At 35.4% G+C, this 19778-nt stretch overlaps 1 protein-coding gene across 1 annotated transcript in view; it reads right to left on the bottom strand.

Moving 5' to 3' along the window:
- Window positions 1-370: 370 nt before the first annotated feature.
- SACS (sacsin molecular chaperone) overlaps window positions 371-19778 on the bottom strand; it is a 92286-nt gene continuing 72878 nt past the window's right edge. Inside the window, exons 10-11 of the mRNA XM_081083027.1 lie at window positions 16934-16960; window positions 371-13215 (exon numbers count right to left, since the gene is read on the bottom strand). Of these exons, the coding sequence (XP_080939153.1) occupies window positions 1658-13215; window positions 16934-16960 (11585 nt within the window). The 3' untranslated portion in view covers window positions 371-1657. The remainder of the gene's footprint in view (window positions 13216-16933; window positions 16961-19778) is intronic.

The following is a 19778-nucleotide window of genomic DNA, read 5'->3' as shown; positions in this document are numbered from 1 at the left end:
GTAGGTTTATAGTTGTTTTTATGGAAAATAATACAATTAATAAATAATAATACAGAATAAACTTTCACATATTCACAACTGTAACTTACTTTTGCCCCACCTGTATATACCATATATATCAACTAATCTTATTTCCTAAAATGTAAAATGAACTCTTTAATCAATAAGAACCTAATAAACCTAGTACTTTATGTTCAATCATACAAAAAGAAACCTATTAAAATTCCATTATAAAAATATAGGGAAACTTAATTGTAATATTTCCTATAAACTCATATATACAATACACATATCAAAACTTAATATAGAGAAATACTGTTTGATTTTCAATGAACTATTTCTCAGAAAATACCAGTTACAATGATTTAATATGTATATTTGCTTTATTAAAATTATGGCACTTAATATAACAGCAGAAATAATTACAGGGCTTCACATCCAGAAACAACAGAATCATGGAGGTGCATTCCTTATTACCAATAAAAGTAAAAAAGTTTTATTGTTCCATAAGTCTTAATTGCATAAAATATTATATTTAGCATCATTTATAGCCTGCACATGTATTTAAACTAATTATCATTACCTTTCTTTTACATTCTTCAAAAGAAATATGTTAAGTAAATACCTATGGTAGGACATTCAAACATAATTTAGTTGTCAGTTCAGAATCACTCATGGGAAAAATACAAGCTGATAATTCCTCTTTTATAAACTACTGGATATTGTCACAATACATTTTTTTCAATGTTTTCCAAAGTAAAATCCTAAAGGCTCCACCAAGTGCCATGTTGAAAGATAAAAGATTTTTTTTAACTGCAGCACCTTTAGACAACAAAGGATTGCATCCTGCTCAACCACACTATATAAATTATAACACTTGTGGAAAATGTGTACAAACTTAAAGCAAATGTTCTATCAGTTGATAAATGTTGTTTTGGTAAGCAGTTCTTGGAAGCAATATAATAACATCTGGTGATAAGAACTGTCACAATTTTGAGTTTTCCATATGCTATCTTCATGAAAGAGGAAACCTGTAAACATTAGGTGTAAAAAACTTTTAGAATAAAGATGCAATGTACACTCAGTGCACCCTAGAAGTACTATCTGCCTATTCTAAGTCAAGTAATATTCAGGATTAAAATATGGTACCATTTTTTAAATGTACTGAGTATTTAGGACATAAAATTGCAACAAATTCATAATCAGATCCAGCTGATAATAAAACAGCACATCCAAGATGATCCATTTAAATAAAGGATGAAATTCCAAGACTTAATTCCCCTTATTTGTTTAAAGCAATGATATTCCAGTGTTTCATTAGCCCCTTCAAAAATACCATGTTAAAAACATAAAATTCACCCTAAACAGAGACATATTCTTCTCTAACATACTTTGATGATATAAAGTGCAGTTCAAAATGGTGCCATCCTAGCCATTCAAATACATCTAGCAATTTTTCAGTTCACCATCATCTTCAAAATAATTTTCTTTTAGATTCTGTAAAGATCTTCTATTGATATTGATATTCATAAGAACTCCAAAATTCTTTGCAATCTACAATTCCTAAATAAGTGGCAATGAAGTCAGGAAGGACAGCAATTCATATTTGTGTTATAATACATTCAAGATCTAGCTCTATTTTTTTTCTTAAATACTTTCACACTTTTTGTTGTATAAAATTTTCAAGTTTTATTATGATACAGGCAGTACATTCCATCACCCTCATAGCAACCTCAGAAGTAAACCTGTCATTTGGAATCTGTGGGAAAGGAAGCAAGTCAGGATATCTTGTTTTTAAACTGTCTACACCGTAAGCTTCCAATGTGTGGACATCATTTGTCAGTCCTTCAAGTTGCTGACTATATTCCTCTATTTTTTGTGCAAGTGCAGTTGGCTTTACATCTTTATCAGACTTTCCCCTCACAGCATAGTCAGCAGCAATCAAAGCTAATTTAGTAGAAAGGTAACATTTAAAGCATACCCATTCATTGGCATTTTTATGAAGGTCATTCCTGGCAGCTGAAAAATTTGCTCTGGCTTGTCTCAACCACCTACGTGCTTCAACTGGATTACCAACTGACTTGAAAGTTGGAGGAACAAAGAACCGTTGAGAGTAAGTCTGTCCAGCTGAGGGTGGGCATTTTTCTTTATTTTGCTGTTGCCTTTCAGATTTATGGCTTGTTGCTTCTTGATTCCATGAAGTATAAAATCTTTGAAACGAGTACTTGTCTGACTGAAATCGGGCTGCTGAGGTTGAAAATGTCCGCCTTGAGGCTCTGTCTGTATTTTGATCTAGAAAAGCCTGTTTCTCTAATCTGTTAATTTCATTCTGCAAATGTTTAAAAACTTCATTAGCAATGTCATGATTCTCTGGATTTTTGTCAGGGTGCCATTTCAAATATAACCGTCTAATAATCTTTTTTCTTTCAGATTCTGGAAGCTTCCAAGCTTGCTCCACCACTGTTGTCACTTCTTTTAAAATCTCTGGTAAAGAATTTACCTTAAGCTTTTTGGGAGAATGATGTTTTGAAGATGAGGTCTTATGGCTTTCTTTTCCAGAGAAAAGAGGAGGAATGTTTCGTACACCAGGTGCGAGGAACTCTGTAGGGCTGGTTGGTGTAGAAGGGGCACTGTCTCTGCTTTGAGAGCTTTCCTCAGGCCTTGAAAACTTATACAGATCAAGAGAGCTAACTATTTTATATTCACTATAACCAATATCAATCTGATAGATCTTTCCTAGAAAACTAGAATTGTCAGCATCTTCTCTTTCAACTTCTTGTACAATAATTGCATATGTGTATGTTGGCTGGTATGATCCATAGATATCACCACCTTCAGCATCAACAAGGTACCCAACATATTCTCCCGGGTAGAAAACATTCATTGGATCCATAAGCAAAGTATAATGAATTTCAGCAGGTATTGGAGTGCCCGGCATTGGAAGTTCAAGTTTTGATGGTTCTGAAGAGTCATATTTTACTCCTAAACTGTCAAGTTTCTCACTGATTCTATAAATATCATTGCATCCTAGCATAGCAATTAAATATGAAGTATCAGAAATCAAATTGTCAGTGGCTGATTTAAGCGTCATAGCTAATGCTAATAGGAAATTAATGTCTTTACTGTCTGAATGTTGTATGTAGAGCAGGATGACAGCATTACCAAATCTCTTCAAAAAAGCAAAAGTTTCACTTTTACTGTGGGGAATAGGATTAAAACCTTTAACTCTTAATGTTGTTTGAAGCTTTTCAAAACAGGACACTTTCAATCCTTCTCTTAGAGCTTTGCAAAGTCTTATGGCTTTTTCTTCATTGGCCAGGAATGCATTATCATTTTCATGCTTCATAATTCTAATTAGTCCTGTAATGAATTGTTCAGAAGACAAGAGTAACTGCAGTCTTCCCTGAAGAGAGCACAAGGCTCCAAACTGACAAACTTTGGGGGTCTCCTCATCTAACTGCTCTTCAAGAATACTGCTCAACAAACGAGGTCTGAGTTTTTGAGGAAAAAGCATTATCAACTTAGTATGAAATCCGTGGTCTTTCCCTAAATAGCACTGGCTAAGATCAACCAACATTTGCACACCAATATTCCCCTGGATTCTACTTTTGTAATGTGGCGCATCGTCAAACACTAAGATGCTGGACTTGACCAATCTACCATCCTGGCTTGGAAGGTAAAGTGCAAGGTCGCGTACATTCTCAAGATCACTCCTCACCTTTACTGAATCATTTTGTAGACTCTTGAACAAGCCAGAAACTACTCTTTTAACTGTACGCATTTCATTAGGATCTAATTGTTTTCCTTCAGAACTTTTGAATATGCGGCTCAACACTTCAACATATTGCTTAGTTGAAATAATATCTTCAGTACCTAAATGTTTGAACAACTGATGAAAGGTACCAAGTTCTAAAGGTAGTTTGTACAAATAAGGTTTAAAATCAGATTCATATTCTAGATTTATCACCACCTCTTCAGGCTTCAGAAGTTTCCAACCATCTTCTACCATCACAAAAGCAACCCCCCGCAGCTGAAAACGAAACTCCCTTTTTTCTGTACTGAGAAATTCATATATGCTCCTTAAGACCTTTGCTCTCGTTTTAACCATTTCTTCATCCAAAGTTGTAATGTTGCATATGTTTCTGCAGTTATTAATGACCTTATCAAGAGGGGGGTCCAGGTTAACATTAAGCATACTCAAGACTTGTTCAAGCTGTTCTTGAGGACCAAGGTCACTACCTTCTTGTTCTTTGATACTCAAAGGTGTGGCTTTCTCTGGAAGAATAGGGCAGGATGTCCATAACAACTGAAGTACATCACATTGTTTGAATTTTGGATTCACTTGTGCTCCACTGAACTTTATAAGAGGAAGTGTTCCATTTACCTCTTGATATTGAGGATGAAATCTAATGAATTCAGCAGGGGCCCGCTCGGGACATAAGAATGGTATTAAAGACAGTTCTTTCAAAAAATTTCCAGATAACAAGTCTATTCGTTCTTGGAATATATGATGGAGAAGTATATCAACTGTATTTTGCAAAGTTTCTTTAGACCAGTTTTCTGTATTAGCTCTCACTGAGATTTCCTTAGCAAACTGTAATAACTGCTGCTGAGAAAGCATGTATTTTAGTCCAATGTTTCTTAAGAATTCCACCCAGGAGGTCATAAATGCAACTTGATTTTTGGGTTTTATAAGTTGTTCCAATTTTTTAAAGAAGTCCTTAGGAATAAACAAATTTTCTGGAAGCATAACTTCAAAAACCCTCACAGTTCTATCATAGAAATGTTTTGCTTGCTTTAGTCGACTGTTAGCATCATAGATTATCAATAAACTTTCCAGTTTTTCAAAAAGTTGTTCTTTGATCTCTGACAATTCCTCAATATTTGATAATCTATTCTTAAGATAGATCAAATGTTCTAATTTTGCATCATATGAGAGATTTTCAATTCTTGGTAATAGGTGTTTCAAATATACCTCTAAATCGTCTACAGGTACACAACCAAGCACCTCATATAGTTCTTTTAAGTGTATTTTTTCTTCAAGAAATGCAGATGATGATGATTGTGTCCACTTTTCCACTTCAGCTGAAGGAATACTTTTTGTAAGTACATAGCATGTTCCAAATTTTGCAATGCTCATGTAGCGACCACTGATGGATTTGTAGCATGGAAGTGACTTTAAAATTTTTACATCATCTTGGGACATCAAGTGACTCAAATTGCAGTTGAAATACATCAAAAGTGCTTCGAAGTCATTTTCTACTAATTTTTCAGCTCTAAATGTTGAAGTTTGAACCATATAATGTACAGCCCTCAAAATGCTTGTGGGGCTCTCTATGTTTGCTGTGTGACATGACAAAAGAGGAACAAATGTACTATCTTTTGAACATATTTTGTTCAAGGCAAGCTGAATACAGCCAGCTTTCATGAGAGCATGAAAGACTTTATCACTCTGGGCATTTGGAAAAACTGCAATATGCATGAGGCTTAGAGGAAGCAGAACATCCCCTTCAGGAACTACAAGCTGATTGGCTGAAACAGTAAACTTTGTTCCTGGAAGCAATGCCCAGTCTTTTAGGATATCAACAACAATGTCAAATGTTGGTTTTGTTTCTTCTTGTTCTTCTTTCACATTTACAGATTCACTGATAAAATGCCATGCATTCTTAAGCCAGGACTCGCTTGCAAAATTATCTTTCCACTTTGTACAATTTTTGGTCTTATATTCACGAGGCAATACAGAGGACAACAAATCAGCAAAGCTGGAAATGTCAAACACTTTCGCAACTTTACAGTTCAATAAAATATTGCCGTATTTCAAATATAATGTATTCATGAACAAATCTTTGCGTGATGGAATCAATTCATGGTATGTTGTTAGAAACTTCGGTCGTTTTGCATCAAAAGTTTGCAAAACACTGTCCAGTGTAATGAGAAGGGGAAGTCCCTCCACTTCCATCTCATTTTCTTCTGCATCCTTAAAACAATAATCAACTAAAAGTTTTAAACTATGAAAAAGTTTTAGGTTAGTCTGCTGGAGTCGACAAGGCAGCTTCCCAATATGGCAATTAGTATCAGGAGAGGAAAATGTCATTAAAAAAGACCTAACATCAGCAGGAGTTACATAACTAACAGGAATATCTGCATCTACAAGACAGTGGAACAGATTAGCTGTTTCATCACAGTTGTAAACCAAGTTGAAACCAATTTCTAAAAGTAGGTGCTTCAGTCTATAGACATTTTCTGCTACTGTTTTCCGTGTTGTGATATTATAATCTGCATTTTTAAGGTGTTGTAATTCATCCTGCAGTAAATTGTCAAAAAATGGTCTAGTTTTATTTGAAGTAGACATATTAATCCAAGTAATTATAACTGCGGAATGCAAATCAGAGCCATCAATATTTGGAGCCCGTACAACAGGTAAAAGACGTTTCATATCTTCATGAATGCAACTATAAAGTGCTTTCACTAGACAATATAAATCTGGTTGTAGATCAAGCCTGTTAACTGGGAAAAATGATAAAAACTTCTTTAAAGTGTCCTTTACAACATGAATAGGCGTGTTCTGTAAAACTGATAATGTTGGATCAGAACCAGGGAAATATCGCTTTTTTAACTGGATTAGTAATTCAACATATGCAGGAGCTATTAATGCTGTCATTAAGCTGTTATTCCAGTCACTTCGAACACCAACTCCATTATCATCACGCCACAGATTTCTTCTGGCTGAATCTAGAGCAAAGTGGCCATTCATATGAAATGGTAATCCCGTCTCTAAAGAGAGGGGCAAAAAACAGAAGGCCCTGTGGGGTTTTTTATAGTTGTGAGTAATGCAGGCGGCTACTCCACCACGAGGGAAGAGGGTAATATCTTGGTTCTTGTGAGCTGATATAACACTCTTAGATACTTTTTCCATACTTGAAAAACCTGATCTATTACAAATTAGCCATGTAGTAAGATTTCCTTCAGAGTCCTCAGTATCCATTGTATAGGTGATCTGTTGAACTGGTATGTCTTTGAGCTGCCTCTTTTTAGTAACACTGTCAATTACAGATGCATGAAATTGTTTCCTTTTCAATCTGTCTCCATCAGTGATTTTGCCCTTTACGGAATACAGAACATTTAGAGCTCCAGTAGTTTTATCTATTTCACAAATAGAAATTTTTTCCATGTGATTAAGAAACATTAAAAGTTCTGCCCCATCTGATCGCAATTTGTCTAGAAGATTCTGGACCATTCTATCTGATGATGGAACTGAAGAAATTTCTGAAATTTTTGCCATTTCTGCATTACGAAGAGGAAATCTAAACATTGTGCAATTATCCAGTTTAAAGTGGGTTCCCAAATAAAGATCCAGAACATCTGAGAACTGTGTCCTAAAATCTGCATCCAAATCTCTAAACATACGTCCAGGACTAATGGATGTAGCTCCTGGTGCGTATCTGGCATGAGGATCAAAAATACACAGGATATCATTGCCAGAAATAAAAGAAGGACAGTCTGTAATATGATACACAGAATTGAATCCTATTCCATACTGTCCAGTTTTATAAGGATTTCCTTCTTTGGTGCCTTTTCCAAGATTCTGAATTCCTCTCACATCATCGTCTGTAAAAGGTTGGTTGTTATACACACAAAGTGCCGGCCCCTGCAATGGGGCCCACTTATCATCAAATATTCTATCTACTGGATGCTGTCTAGGATCAAACACAAAACAGATTTCTGTGGCCTTTGCATCATCAGCATTTTGAAGAAGTTCTTTCAACATCTCCTTTTCTGAAGGATAAGCATTAAGGATACTCTTAATTCTGCTGGTGAGTTTTTCTTTCTGTCCAAATTCTGAGCCAAGTGTTGTAAAACAGATGTTGGATGCATATCTTTCTAACGCTTTATGCCGTTTTGGTACTGCTCCTAGTTTTACAGCTACTTCCCTGGGTATATCAGCATGACAATATTTTACAGTGGTATCCTTTACTTTTATCCAGGGACAATCATTGTAGCATAAAGATTTAGCAGGAAGAAGTTTAAGATTAGTATCTGGCAATAATATTTTGCCATAATTTTTCTCACAAAATTCTTGTTTCTTTTCTCTAATGACACTCCATATTCCTTCACTAATTATTCGCCGGCAAAGCTGAAAAGTCTCTTCTGTTATTTGCTTTGTTCCCCTTTTTTGATCAATGGATTCCAAAACAAGGGCAAAATCTTCAACAGTAAATGACTGCCTTACACCCACACTTTCAAAAAGTTCACGGAAATTATTTTTATATTTATTAGGCAACTGATAAAGGTAAGGTGCTGCTTCAAAATTCAAATGAAAAGAAACTTTTTCTGAGTCAACATATGCATTCTCAACTAGAATGAAGCTAAAGGTTTTTAACTTTTCAACAATTGATAACTTAGTGATTTCATTTTGCATCATTGCTTCATGAAGATATTTATAGCAAGCATTGGTGATGTTCTCCTGGTATAATGTAATTCCATCATTAACTGATTTTGCAACTTCTTTCAATTGGTTTACAACCAGATCAACTGTTGGCTTCCTTAGTAATCCCAAAAACTCCTTAACAGCCAATGGCACTGAACCACAACCTCTGAAGGAATGTGAGTTTTCATTTAGAATTGGCTGCAAAAGACAAACTATATCTTGATGCTCAGCGGTGTAAAGGTCAGTTGCTGCAAACATGGTTTCAGGCTTAAAACTGTTACCTTTCCAGTCCAAAGAAAAACCTGCTGGTTTTGTTAGAAATGGAAGGAAGGGGATTGTTTGATACTTTGCAGCAAAGTCCTTTGCTCTAGGATCCCTTATTTTCAGTTTTTCATCAATAAGACTTAATAGGATACTACTTCTTAGACAAGCAGCAGCATGATCACTTTTATTGATTTCAGTTACTGACTCTGTACGTTCTAGCATGTCATCCCATAAAATATCATCTTTTGCCATACCTAACTGAACTAGCTTAATCAAAATAATAGGATTAAGATAATCCTGAGTAGAACCATAAGGAAATCGTCCATCTTTAGTATCAAATAACTTTGCAACTCGTCCTTCAGGATGAATTAATCTTGATGGTAAAACCAAAGGATGTCCCTCTAAAGAGCAAGGAATACATGGAGTAACACGAAGAATTCCTGAGAATTCATCAATTTTTTCATTTAAAACAAAATTCATTAAAGGATCTCTGAGTTCTGCTTCAATTTCTTGAATATTTGGAAAAAATACTTCTGAAAAAAACTGTTTCTCTGAAAATGTATTCTCAAGCAGTATCTGTTTGCAGCCAGCTTCTTCAAATCCTAATTTTACTGAAGAAGGAAGTTCAACAGCACAAAGGTTTTTTGACCCAGTCTTCTTGAGGTATTTTAAAAATATCTTGAAGGCTGCTGGACCAACATCTCTTCTTTTAAGTATTGAGTCATCTAGAAATCTCACATTCTTCATGGAAACCCACATAGATCCATCAGAGAAGACTCTGGTCAATTCTTTCCCTTTTCCATGAGCTATATCTTCATAAAATCCTTGACAAATTACAGAAAAATCATCATGAACTAAATCAGGATCAGGCCACACTGCATAGTAAGTATAGTCCATTAACTCCCCACTGGTGGACAGGTCACGTAGGACACTGAGTGCCTCTAAGTAAGCTTTCACAATAACATGTCTCATGAAGGTGGTATTCCATCGTCCTTTTGTATCTGTCTTCCAGATTTCTTTTCTATTGGAAGTTACAGCAAAGCACCCATTGATGTGAATTGGCAATCCTGTTTTTATTCGTAAAGGCAAATAGCAAAACACCTCTCCAACGTGTGGTTTCACAGCCCACTTCTGGTCCTGGACTTCAGACAACAGAACTCCTACTGCACCACAAGGAACCAGTCCTAGTCTTCTTCCACTTTCATTCAGGGAAAACTTCAGAGCCTCTCCTGTATCCATGCAGGTACATATAAGCCACGTGGTGCACTCTACTGTTTTTTGTGACAACTCATCTGATTGTTTTTTTGATTGGCCAGATTTAGCCATTTCAAAGAGAGCAGCTGGGTCATCATCTGGACCTCTAAAAAGTGGTGAATGTAAATCAGCAATCCTTCTGAACACATGGTGAAATTCTTCAACTGTGATCTGAAGAATGCAAGATGACTTTGGTGCATCAGTAGGCGGCTTTTTATTACTGCCACTGCAAGTTTTCATAAGCTCAGCAGCTTCTTTTAAAACACTTAAGATAGGTGTATTCAATGCTTTGGAAGAGCAGATTTTTTTTTTAATTATTATTGTATCTTGTGCTAAGCTGGGATTGCTTTCCTCAATTTTCAAGTACTTCAAATACATTGAGTTTACACTCTGAGTGAAAATGATAAGCCTGTGTCCACACAGACTAAACTCATCCACAAGAGAGTAAATATCTGCTGTATTATAACAGGTATTACTAACTTCACTCACTTTTGCTTCCTGCTGAGTTCTAAAGGACAGTCGGAAAAGAGTTCCACTATAGCTGTAAGGTGTTTCTACAGTCAAGGGTAACTGACAGCCAAAAACATCTATAAATGGTTTGAACTGATTAGGAAACTTCCTAAGTCTTTTCTGTTGTTTACTCCAATTAATTTTGATCCCAGGATTAGATCTGTCTTTAATGTGTTTACTGATATGGTTTATGTTTGGATCAAACATTATCATGAATTCTCGACTCATAATGATAGGAATGTCAGTAATATGGTACACAGAATTAAATCCAAGACCAAATTTACCAACTTTGTCTACTTCTCCTCTTTTTAAAGATTCCCCTAACCTAGTTATGTTAACAAAATCTGAATCTGAGAATTCAGAATTATTGAATGACCACAAAGCAGGCCCATGACATGCTGCCATCCCTGGGTCCAGAAGATTCTCTCTAATATCCATATTTCTTCTCATATCAATCATGAAACTGCATTCTGTTGCATTTGCATCATCAGCATTTTGAAGTAGTTCTTTAAAAATATCTGACACTGAAGGGTACTCTTCCAAAATATTTTTAATTCTTACAGTAAGTGGTTCTCTTTGTCCAGACTGTTCAAATCCCATGTTTTCAGGATTGATCAATCTTGTACTAAGGCATGGAACTTTCAGCCATTCAGCAGTTTTCATAGGTATGTCCTCATGTACCAAAATGATTGGTTCCACTGAATCTTCCAATAAGTCATTAAGATCATCAACTTTGATGTCACAATAACAGCATTCATGAATTGACTTCATGATTAGTTTAGAAGGATTTCTGTTATGATGTATAGGAACTGGTGTGTTCGGGCTTACTGGAATCTGATTGCTATATAGCCATCTGATAATATTCAACATAAGATGAAGATTTTGTTTGCTTTCTTGTTCACTGAGATCTTGATCACTTTTGAGATATACCTTTTGAATAACCATGGATATATGATCTGATGTTAGCTCCTCTATTGAACCACAGACCTTAAACAGTTGGTGGAATTTTGCCATGGTTTTGGGCACACTATGCAAATAAGGCTGAAGATCAAGATCATGGAATGGTTTTATCACAGCTTGGGCGAGGGGACAAAATTTTTTGCCAGTCCAAACCCAGGGAAATTTTAAGGCTCTGAAAGCATCTTTCCCTTCATTTAAATGATCATGCATGAATCCATAAATTTCAAGCAAAATATGTTGGAACTGGTAGTAGTCTTCATCACTAAAAGTTTTTGAAGTATACCACTCAACAACAATTTTAAAGTGTTTCAAGACTGCACTAATGCTAGGTTTTGTGAAAATACCTAGAGCTTTTTCCAAGTTCACATGGATACTTTCAACAAGAGGAAGTGCTGAGCCAACTAGAATTGCATGGGCTGCATCACACATATCTGGTGGTGCACAAAGACTACAGAGATCCCCTTTCCATACTAAAGAACCTGGATAATTTGGAGGCCTTTTCTTGCAAGCTGGAACCCATTTTATTTTCTTCAGTGTCATCATTCCTTCAGATGACTGCAACAATGTATGATTCTTATTTAAAACCAGTAAGAGTGTTTTGGCTTTCTTTGTGAGAACTTCCTGATTTGGACAAGCACTGACCTGTAAGGCTTCAATTTTTTTTGCCACTTGTACAACATCTTTCTCTTTGAGACTGGCTTCGTTTTTTAAACCAATCTGTCTTAAAGAGTGAAGAATATCTGGTGAGGTGAAAACTGAAGGTGGGAAGCAAGTTTCTTCTTCACTATAAAAGAGATCCTTTAGTACTTCTATATCAGGATCAAAGAGTTCACTGGCTGATACCATTCTTTCCTGTGAAATCTGGATGAATTTTAATGGCATTAACCAATCAAGTACATTTGGATTCTCATTTTTAAGAGAGGACAGATTCTCAAGGATCCATAACATAAGGTGTGTTATCTCTACATGTGAATAAAATCCATTTTCAATATCTTTTAAAACAAGCTTTAAGCAGCTAGAGGTCTTTAACGTCTCTATTTTCAACATGTTTGCCAAGCGAATAGTAGCTTCATCATTGCTGTCTATTACTGAAATAGAGAGTCGCAGATCTGGAGGAAGTTTGGCAGTATGGTGCAAGACTTTACAACCTTTCAGTTTTGTATAAGAGGAAATTCCCTGACCAGATGAATTGTTAATTCGTTTAAATATTGCCAATTCCTGAATTATTCTTTTTTCCTTTTCACTGCTATCAGTTAAAGTGGCTAGGAACTTCCTCAGGGCATCTTTGTGTGTTGGAAGTAATGAAGCTATTTGATTACACAATTTTTGCAATGGCATCTTCTCCATTATCTGCAAAACAGCACTTGGTAATGGTGAATGAATGTAATTTTTAACAAGTGGATGTTTTATGAAGGCATCTAATTTCTTAAGGACAATCCCTCCAAGTTTCTGTACAATGTCAGCTAAAAATTCCGGAAGTTGTGCTTCAGATTCATCATCTAAAATGACTAATGATGGAATCCTGAGTCTAATGAGTTCCACACATGTTTGACCTTCTTCTAGTGTAGTTCTGGGGATGAGTGGCATCTCATCAAATAAAGTCAAATCCTCTGAAAAATGTATATAGAGATTCCTCCAAACCATTTTAAGCCATGAAACAGATGGATGATTTTTGTCTTCATCAAATGGATACCATTGAACGATCAACTCTCTGCCAGGCCAGAATGTATTCATTACTTCTTTGATTAGACGTGCAAATCGTTCTGGATTTAGAAGCTGCAGCTGAGTACATGGTCTTCCTGTAAATCATATACAGACATGTTATAAATATGTAATTCTACTATAACTTATTTAGCTTTCTATTCCTGCAGATTAGACAGTGCAAGACAGTCATTTTGAGAGTTTTAAGTATATTGTAAAAATGCAAAAATTCAGCATAACTGGACTAATATAATTTTTAAATAACAGAAATTCTACCCATAAATCCATATTTATAATAACCTAAGAGATAAATAATTCTTTCTGGAAAGTGCTTATTTTAAATAAATATGTAAAATGTATTTACGTGTGTTTTAAAAATTATCCTATAATGTTCTACAAATGGGATCAACGTGGATAAGAATTTTTTGTGGTTATTTTTCATAAATAAAAGTACCAAAGAAAAGTGGATAAAGTTTAAGTAAGTACCATTTTATTTAGGGGTATATACGTAATTTATAAGCAACCACAACATGAATTTCTTTTTTTCATGTCTGCAGGAGCCACATGGCTGCACTAGATAACAAGAAGGGCCTGAAGTAAGAACACAAATGTTGTAATGAAGTAAGACCAACACTCTCTGAGGCAGAGACAGCAAGGAAACTTAGTTTTCTTTCAATCACACGTGTCACTTAAGCTTTCTGGGACATGCATGCTCTCATCTGGAAAAAGGATGAGGATGAGGTTCTAGGTCTCAAGACTTCTATATTTACATGCCAAAGTAAGGAGCATATTCATAACTTTAACCACTGGTCTAGAAATTAACACTTTATTTCTAAGTGTATTTTGTGTTTCAGAGTATTTATATTACCAGTAGGAACAAAATTTTGAAATAACACTATATACCTATAGGTATGTATTTGCCTAAATAGGGAAATAAGAAATATCTTAAATTCAATCCTATGGAAAACTAACATCATTTTCTCCCTGTGTACATATAACTTCTAGACCCTTGAAAGACTAATTTTGAAAAAAGATATAAAAGAGGGCACAGCTCAAGCGCCTTGAAATTTCTGTATATCAGTATATTTTAACACCCTTATTTCACGGGCTTACACATCAGGAAGATGACTTTACCTTTGTCCAAAAAATTATCTTTCATGTTACAACAGACATTTTAAAATTACTGCCATGGAAGTTTAAGCAAGGGCACAGTTTTACAACTTTTGAAATCTATAAATACCCAAATTCTGAATATTTTCCGTTTCTACATTGTATGATTTAGGGTAAATCAAGCAGTAATATTTGAGAAATAAAATTTTATCAGGAATTTGATTAATATAGTCTCCTTGGTTGATAAGTCCCATTAAAATATAATTTTTATAATTAATTTTTAACAACAATGTTTTAAACAAATGCTTACTGAATTAACAAAATAGAATATCCAAATCATAAGAAATGTAAAGATATAACACCAAAGATACAAAAATGAGTTAAAAATTAAAGTTCACAACACTCAGAAAACAAAACAAAAAATAAATTAAATATTCACTACACTATGTTCTAGGTTAATAATTGCCAAATAATGCATTTTTAAAATAATTCTACCCAAAATCCATGCATGAAATTTGACAATTTACAAAAGACATACCTACCTTCAGAAACATTATATATTAACATATAAACAAAATGCCAATAAAAGAACACACTCCACACATAACATGCGATTAACACACCAGTCATGCTGAACTAAAACACATAATAGAAAGTAAAGGAGAGAGAAAATGTAGTAAGACACAATTCTAAATACCTATGTCAATCCAATCTGAAGTCCTAATTTCTATTTATTTTGTATTTAAGCCTTTATAAAGTTTTTAACTATAAATTATAAATGTTAACCAGGAAAAAGTCTTCATGTCCTGGTTTAGAAAGTCACTGAAATTACAAAGCACCTCTAACAGTATCAGCAAAATAATTTTTAGCTTTCTAATAAATGACTTATGTGTTTGTGGCCTTGCCTTTTAATTTATCAGCATTGTCAAAAGTAGTTAACTATACAGAACTGAAAGTATTCCTAGAGACAGAAAGCTTTTATCTAAACTATTATATGATTATTTAATTTAGAAAGAACTCTTCTAAGAGTAGTTTCTGCTTTAAACTACTCTTGAGTTCAAAATAATAACATCAATGTACTGAATGAAAGACTGCACTGTTTTCTGTTGTATACATTTATTTATGTGTTTATGCTCAGTACTAACTTTGAGAATGATTTTCAACATGGATGGAACCAGAACACTATAGACTCCTTCAAAATTTACTTAACCAAAAAATCTCAGTCCTTATTACTTTTATAAGCTAGGAGTTTACTACCTGACCAGGCCCTTTCAGAGTTGCAGCCAGCTGACTATGACTACTCTGATGACCCAAGGCTCTAAGTACAGCAACAGTTTTTTATACTTTTTTTGTACAGAAAGTGGCAATGGCAGCTTTGATCATTGATGAGTTCTAACAATGCTCTACTGTGTAGAGATATTCAAATCTCTTTGTAAACACATAGGGGATAAAATGAAGGTTCGATTAAACGGTAAACAGTAAGTCACATCTAGCTGTTTGAAGTCAAATCTTCAAAAAAAAAAAAAAAGAAAAGAAAAGAAAAAAAGGAAAAGAAAAAGACCAAACCAAAGAAGGAAAGGAAAGCCTCCTGCCTACTAAGCACTGCACAAGATTAGGGGCAGCATGGCACGCACTGTGGGGCCCAGTGGAAACTTCCACTCTAATGTGGATGAAGCACACAGAGGTGGTTCAAAAATAGCACTAGGGGTCAAATCTTAGTAAATCAGCACACCGTGGCTGCCTTCCTTCTTTTTATCTTGAATAGGAGTGCAGCAACAACTGGGAGCTCACTCACATAACCAGAGCCCATGGGGAGGTGAGAACGATGTATGCAGCCCATTTCCATGAGATTTTGTTTTCCTCTTTGATTACACCTTAAAAATGATATATTAAATAAGGTTTAATAATACATAATAATAGTAGTTGTAAATGTAAGCTATTTTTTAATACAAGTTAGAAACCAAATTTAATCTTTGTATGAATTATCAGTATAACAATAGCTAAGTTTCTAAATTAATTGTTATATAGGTGTAGCCTGCTTCAAAGAATAGATTGATTCCAAAAAACATTTTTTACCAAAAATTTCTGTAAAGCAAATCTTGTACCCTCTAATTTTCCAAGTAAAAAATGAACTAAGAGAAAAATAATTCAGGTTAAGTAAAAAACCTTTTATTTTAAAAAAAGGACAGTCAACAAAGTGGCGCACAAGGAATTGTAAGAGTGATCAGCTGATTGTTCCTAATAAAGCTGTCTTAGCCACTGTAATTTTCCTCTGCTATTCTCCCCTTCAGGACACTAAGCCGTAAGGTTCCCTCCCTTCAGCGATCCAGACCTGATGTCCCTCAACCCTTTTTATTCTCAATATTTATGTGTATCATATAACAGAGGTATGTTCTCTCTCGTACTTTCCCACTAAATATCACAGCTTGAAATAAAGATTTCCACATAATTCTTCCATTTGAAACTAATTTTTTAATGAAATTAATGTTTCCAAGCCATTTAAATATGGTTTTATTGTGGTATATATAACTACCACCTACGTACCTATATCAGTATAGTTTCCTCTCTCCTTTAATAGTTATTACCACTAGAAAAAAAGTGTTGACATAATTTCATTTTAGGTAAATGAAAAAGTATGATTCAAAGAATCAAATGAACAAAAACATCAGGCTACAAATGAACACAACATTTAGTCAGTTATCATACCTGAATATCCCCAGAGAAGTTGTTGTGCTAGAATGTAATTAAATCTTTTCTTAAAAAAAAGAAATGTCACAATTTTCACATGATGACTACAGAAATTACGGTAATCTGTATCTTAAGATAATACTGTTTTGTATTAACACTGTTTGTCTTAATATATCATTATATAAAACAAAAGCCATAAACATAATTCCAAACATAGCAAATTTTACATGTTAGATTTAAAACTGTATTTCAATGCAAACTAAATTTAACCTATATAAGGTCAGGAAATCTTAGTTTAGAAAGAAAGCAAAGAAAGGAATATGTACTTTATATGTCCAAATTACATTTCAACAACAGAAATAAAGTCATTTAATAAGCTCCCAATGGGCTTTATGTACAGGCCATAATCACATAGATATTCTAGATAAGAATTAAGAAAGGAAAGACATTTGATTTTTAAAAGTTTTAGAGTATCTTTACAAAGTATACAATTAATTCATTAATTCTGACTTTATAATAAATAAAGGGAGGTTTTATATATTTCTACGGCTCACTTATGGTAACCACCAATAATTAAAAACATCAAAGAATTACTCCATGGACATCTAATCCATCCTCTGCCTAAAGCAAGCCATTTATTTGATCAAGTACATCTCTACAACGTTGTGAGATGTTTGTGTATTTTGGGTGCCTCTGGCTAAACTTGGCATCAAATGCAGAGACCACTGGTCTTACCAAAAAAATTTAAACTCTTCAAATCTTAACATCATTTCAATTACCTTAGAGTGCTAAATATAGAGAAAAGAACAAAACTAACATGATTCCAGACTTTGCCTAATAGTATAACAAAAAGGCATGTAAGTAAGTAATTTTTTAAAATATATTTTTATTGATTTCAGCGAGAAAGCGGGGAGAGGAAGAGAGAGAGAATCACTGCTCGACTGCCTCCTGCACAAGCCCTATTGGGGATCAAGCCTGCAAATTGGGCATGTGCCCTTGACAGGAATCGAACCTGGGACCCTTCAGTCTGCAGGCCGACGCTATATCTATTAAGCCAAACCAGTGAGGGCAAATTTTTATAAATAAACAGGTACAGAATATGAGTGTTATGAGGAGCTCAGTGCTATGTTAACACACATGGTCTATGTGAAAGATGAGCAAGAGGTAGTGAGATGGAGGAATGACAAAGGAAACCATGTGCAACACACCTAAGGGAGAAAAAGAACATGTTGCTTTCCAAATATGAGAAATATCAGGAGAGATAATAAAGGATATAAGGAGATTATTAATAATTATCATATAGCAAACACTGATGTACTCTTTCCATGTTCCAGGTATCTTTGTAACACCCAGAAAATGGACCCAGATGAGCCAGATAAACCAGAAGGGCCTCAGAAGAAATGTTAAGGATTTTGGCCTTTGTTCCAAAGAAAAAGATGAAGCCTTTGGAAGATTTTCAGATAAGAAATGGAAAGATAATATTTTACAAAGATAATACTAGCAGTACTGTTTTATTAACCAGAGAGGCAAGAAGGGATGTGAGGAGATTGAGATTATTTCTACATTCCAGGTGAGTACGATGGTCTCCGGAATGAGGCTGAAGATGGGGTTGAGAGGCAGAAAGACTTCCTAAAACATGACCCTAAGCCTGGCCTATAAACCAGAAGATCATGGTTTGATTCCCGACCGGGGCACATGCCCAGGTTGCAGGTGCGATCCCAGGTGTGGGGCATGCAGGAGGCAGTCGATCAACGATTCTCGGTCATCATTGATGTTTCTGTCTCTCTCTCTCTCCCCCTTCTTCTCTGAAATCAATAAAATATAATATATATATATATATATATATATATATATATATATATATATATATAATTTTTTTTTAAATGACCCTGTCATCTGAAAAGCAGCTGTAAAAGTAGTGACCTAGAACATCCTAATTGCACAAATCTGGCAACAAAATCTTTGGAATACTGCTAATCCATACAGCTGAGGCTGGCACCTACAATTGCAACTTTTTCTAGAGATTTCTACATACATATGTAAGATTCCATTATCTCTGTAATGAACACTATAAATCATCACAAAGTTGTGTAAAATTGGACACTGTGAATATGCTATCCCTCCAGACATGATGTTTGTAGTCCTTTTCTGAACGTTTGAGACAGAACATGTGCCAGCTCATCTGTGAGGTCCTCTGACTTGCCACGCCCTCCTGCACCAACTCTATTCCCAGTATTTGATGGAGAACCAACCATACTAAATGGCAGTATTGACAGCCATTATGAGTGGGTTGTCCCCACTCATCTCTAAGTCCTTCAGTTTATTCATTTTTACATTATCTCCATCTAGTACGATGCCTGATACAAGGTAGAAATTTAAACAAATGTTTATTGAAGAGTCTTGCTCATGAAATGGAACAAGGCATGACGCCATCTATAGTAATAAAAGGGTAATATGCTAATTAGACCAGATGTCTTCCAGACGTCCTCCTGGACAAAGCCTCAGTGGCTGCAAGGGCCAAAGGCAGGCAGCCATGGTGGTACCTGCAAGGGCCGAAGGCAGGCCACCACCACAGTGGCTGCGAGGATCAAGGGCAGGCTACTGCAGAGGCCATCAGTGGCAGCAGCAGCAGGGTGATGGGGGTGGCACCTTACCCTGATTGCCCAGTTGCCTCCTGCAAAGGGAAGCCAGAGGCAGCAGCAGTGGCGGGGTGATGGGCCAGAGGCAGCAGCAGTGGCTGGGGTGATGGGCAGTGCCTTCCCTTGATTGGCCTGGTCCTCCCACAGAGGACATCTCCTGAGGGCTCCCGGACTGTGTGAGGGGGCAGGCCAGACTGAGGGACCCCCCCTAGGTCCTGGTTGCC

Source organism: Myotis nattereri, assembly GCF_964212035.1.
Source record: "Myotis nattereri genome assembly, chromosome: 2".
NCBI classification, from domain to species: Eukaryota; Metazoa; Chordata; class Mammalia; order Chiroptera; family Vespertilionidae; genus Myotis; species Myotis nattereri.
Note: the sequence above shows the minus strand (reverse complement) of the source record. Positions and strands in the feature narration are given on the sequence as shown.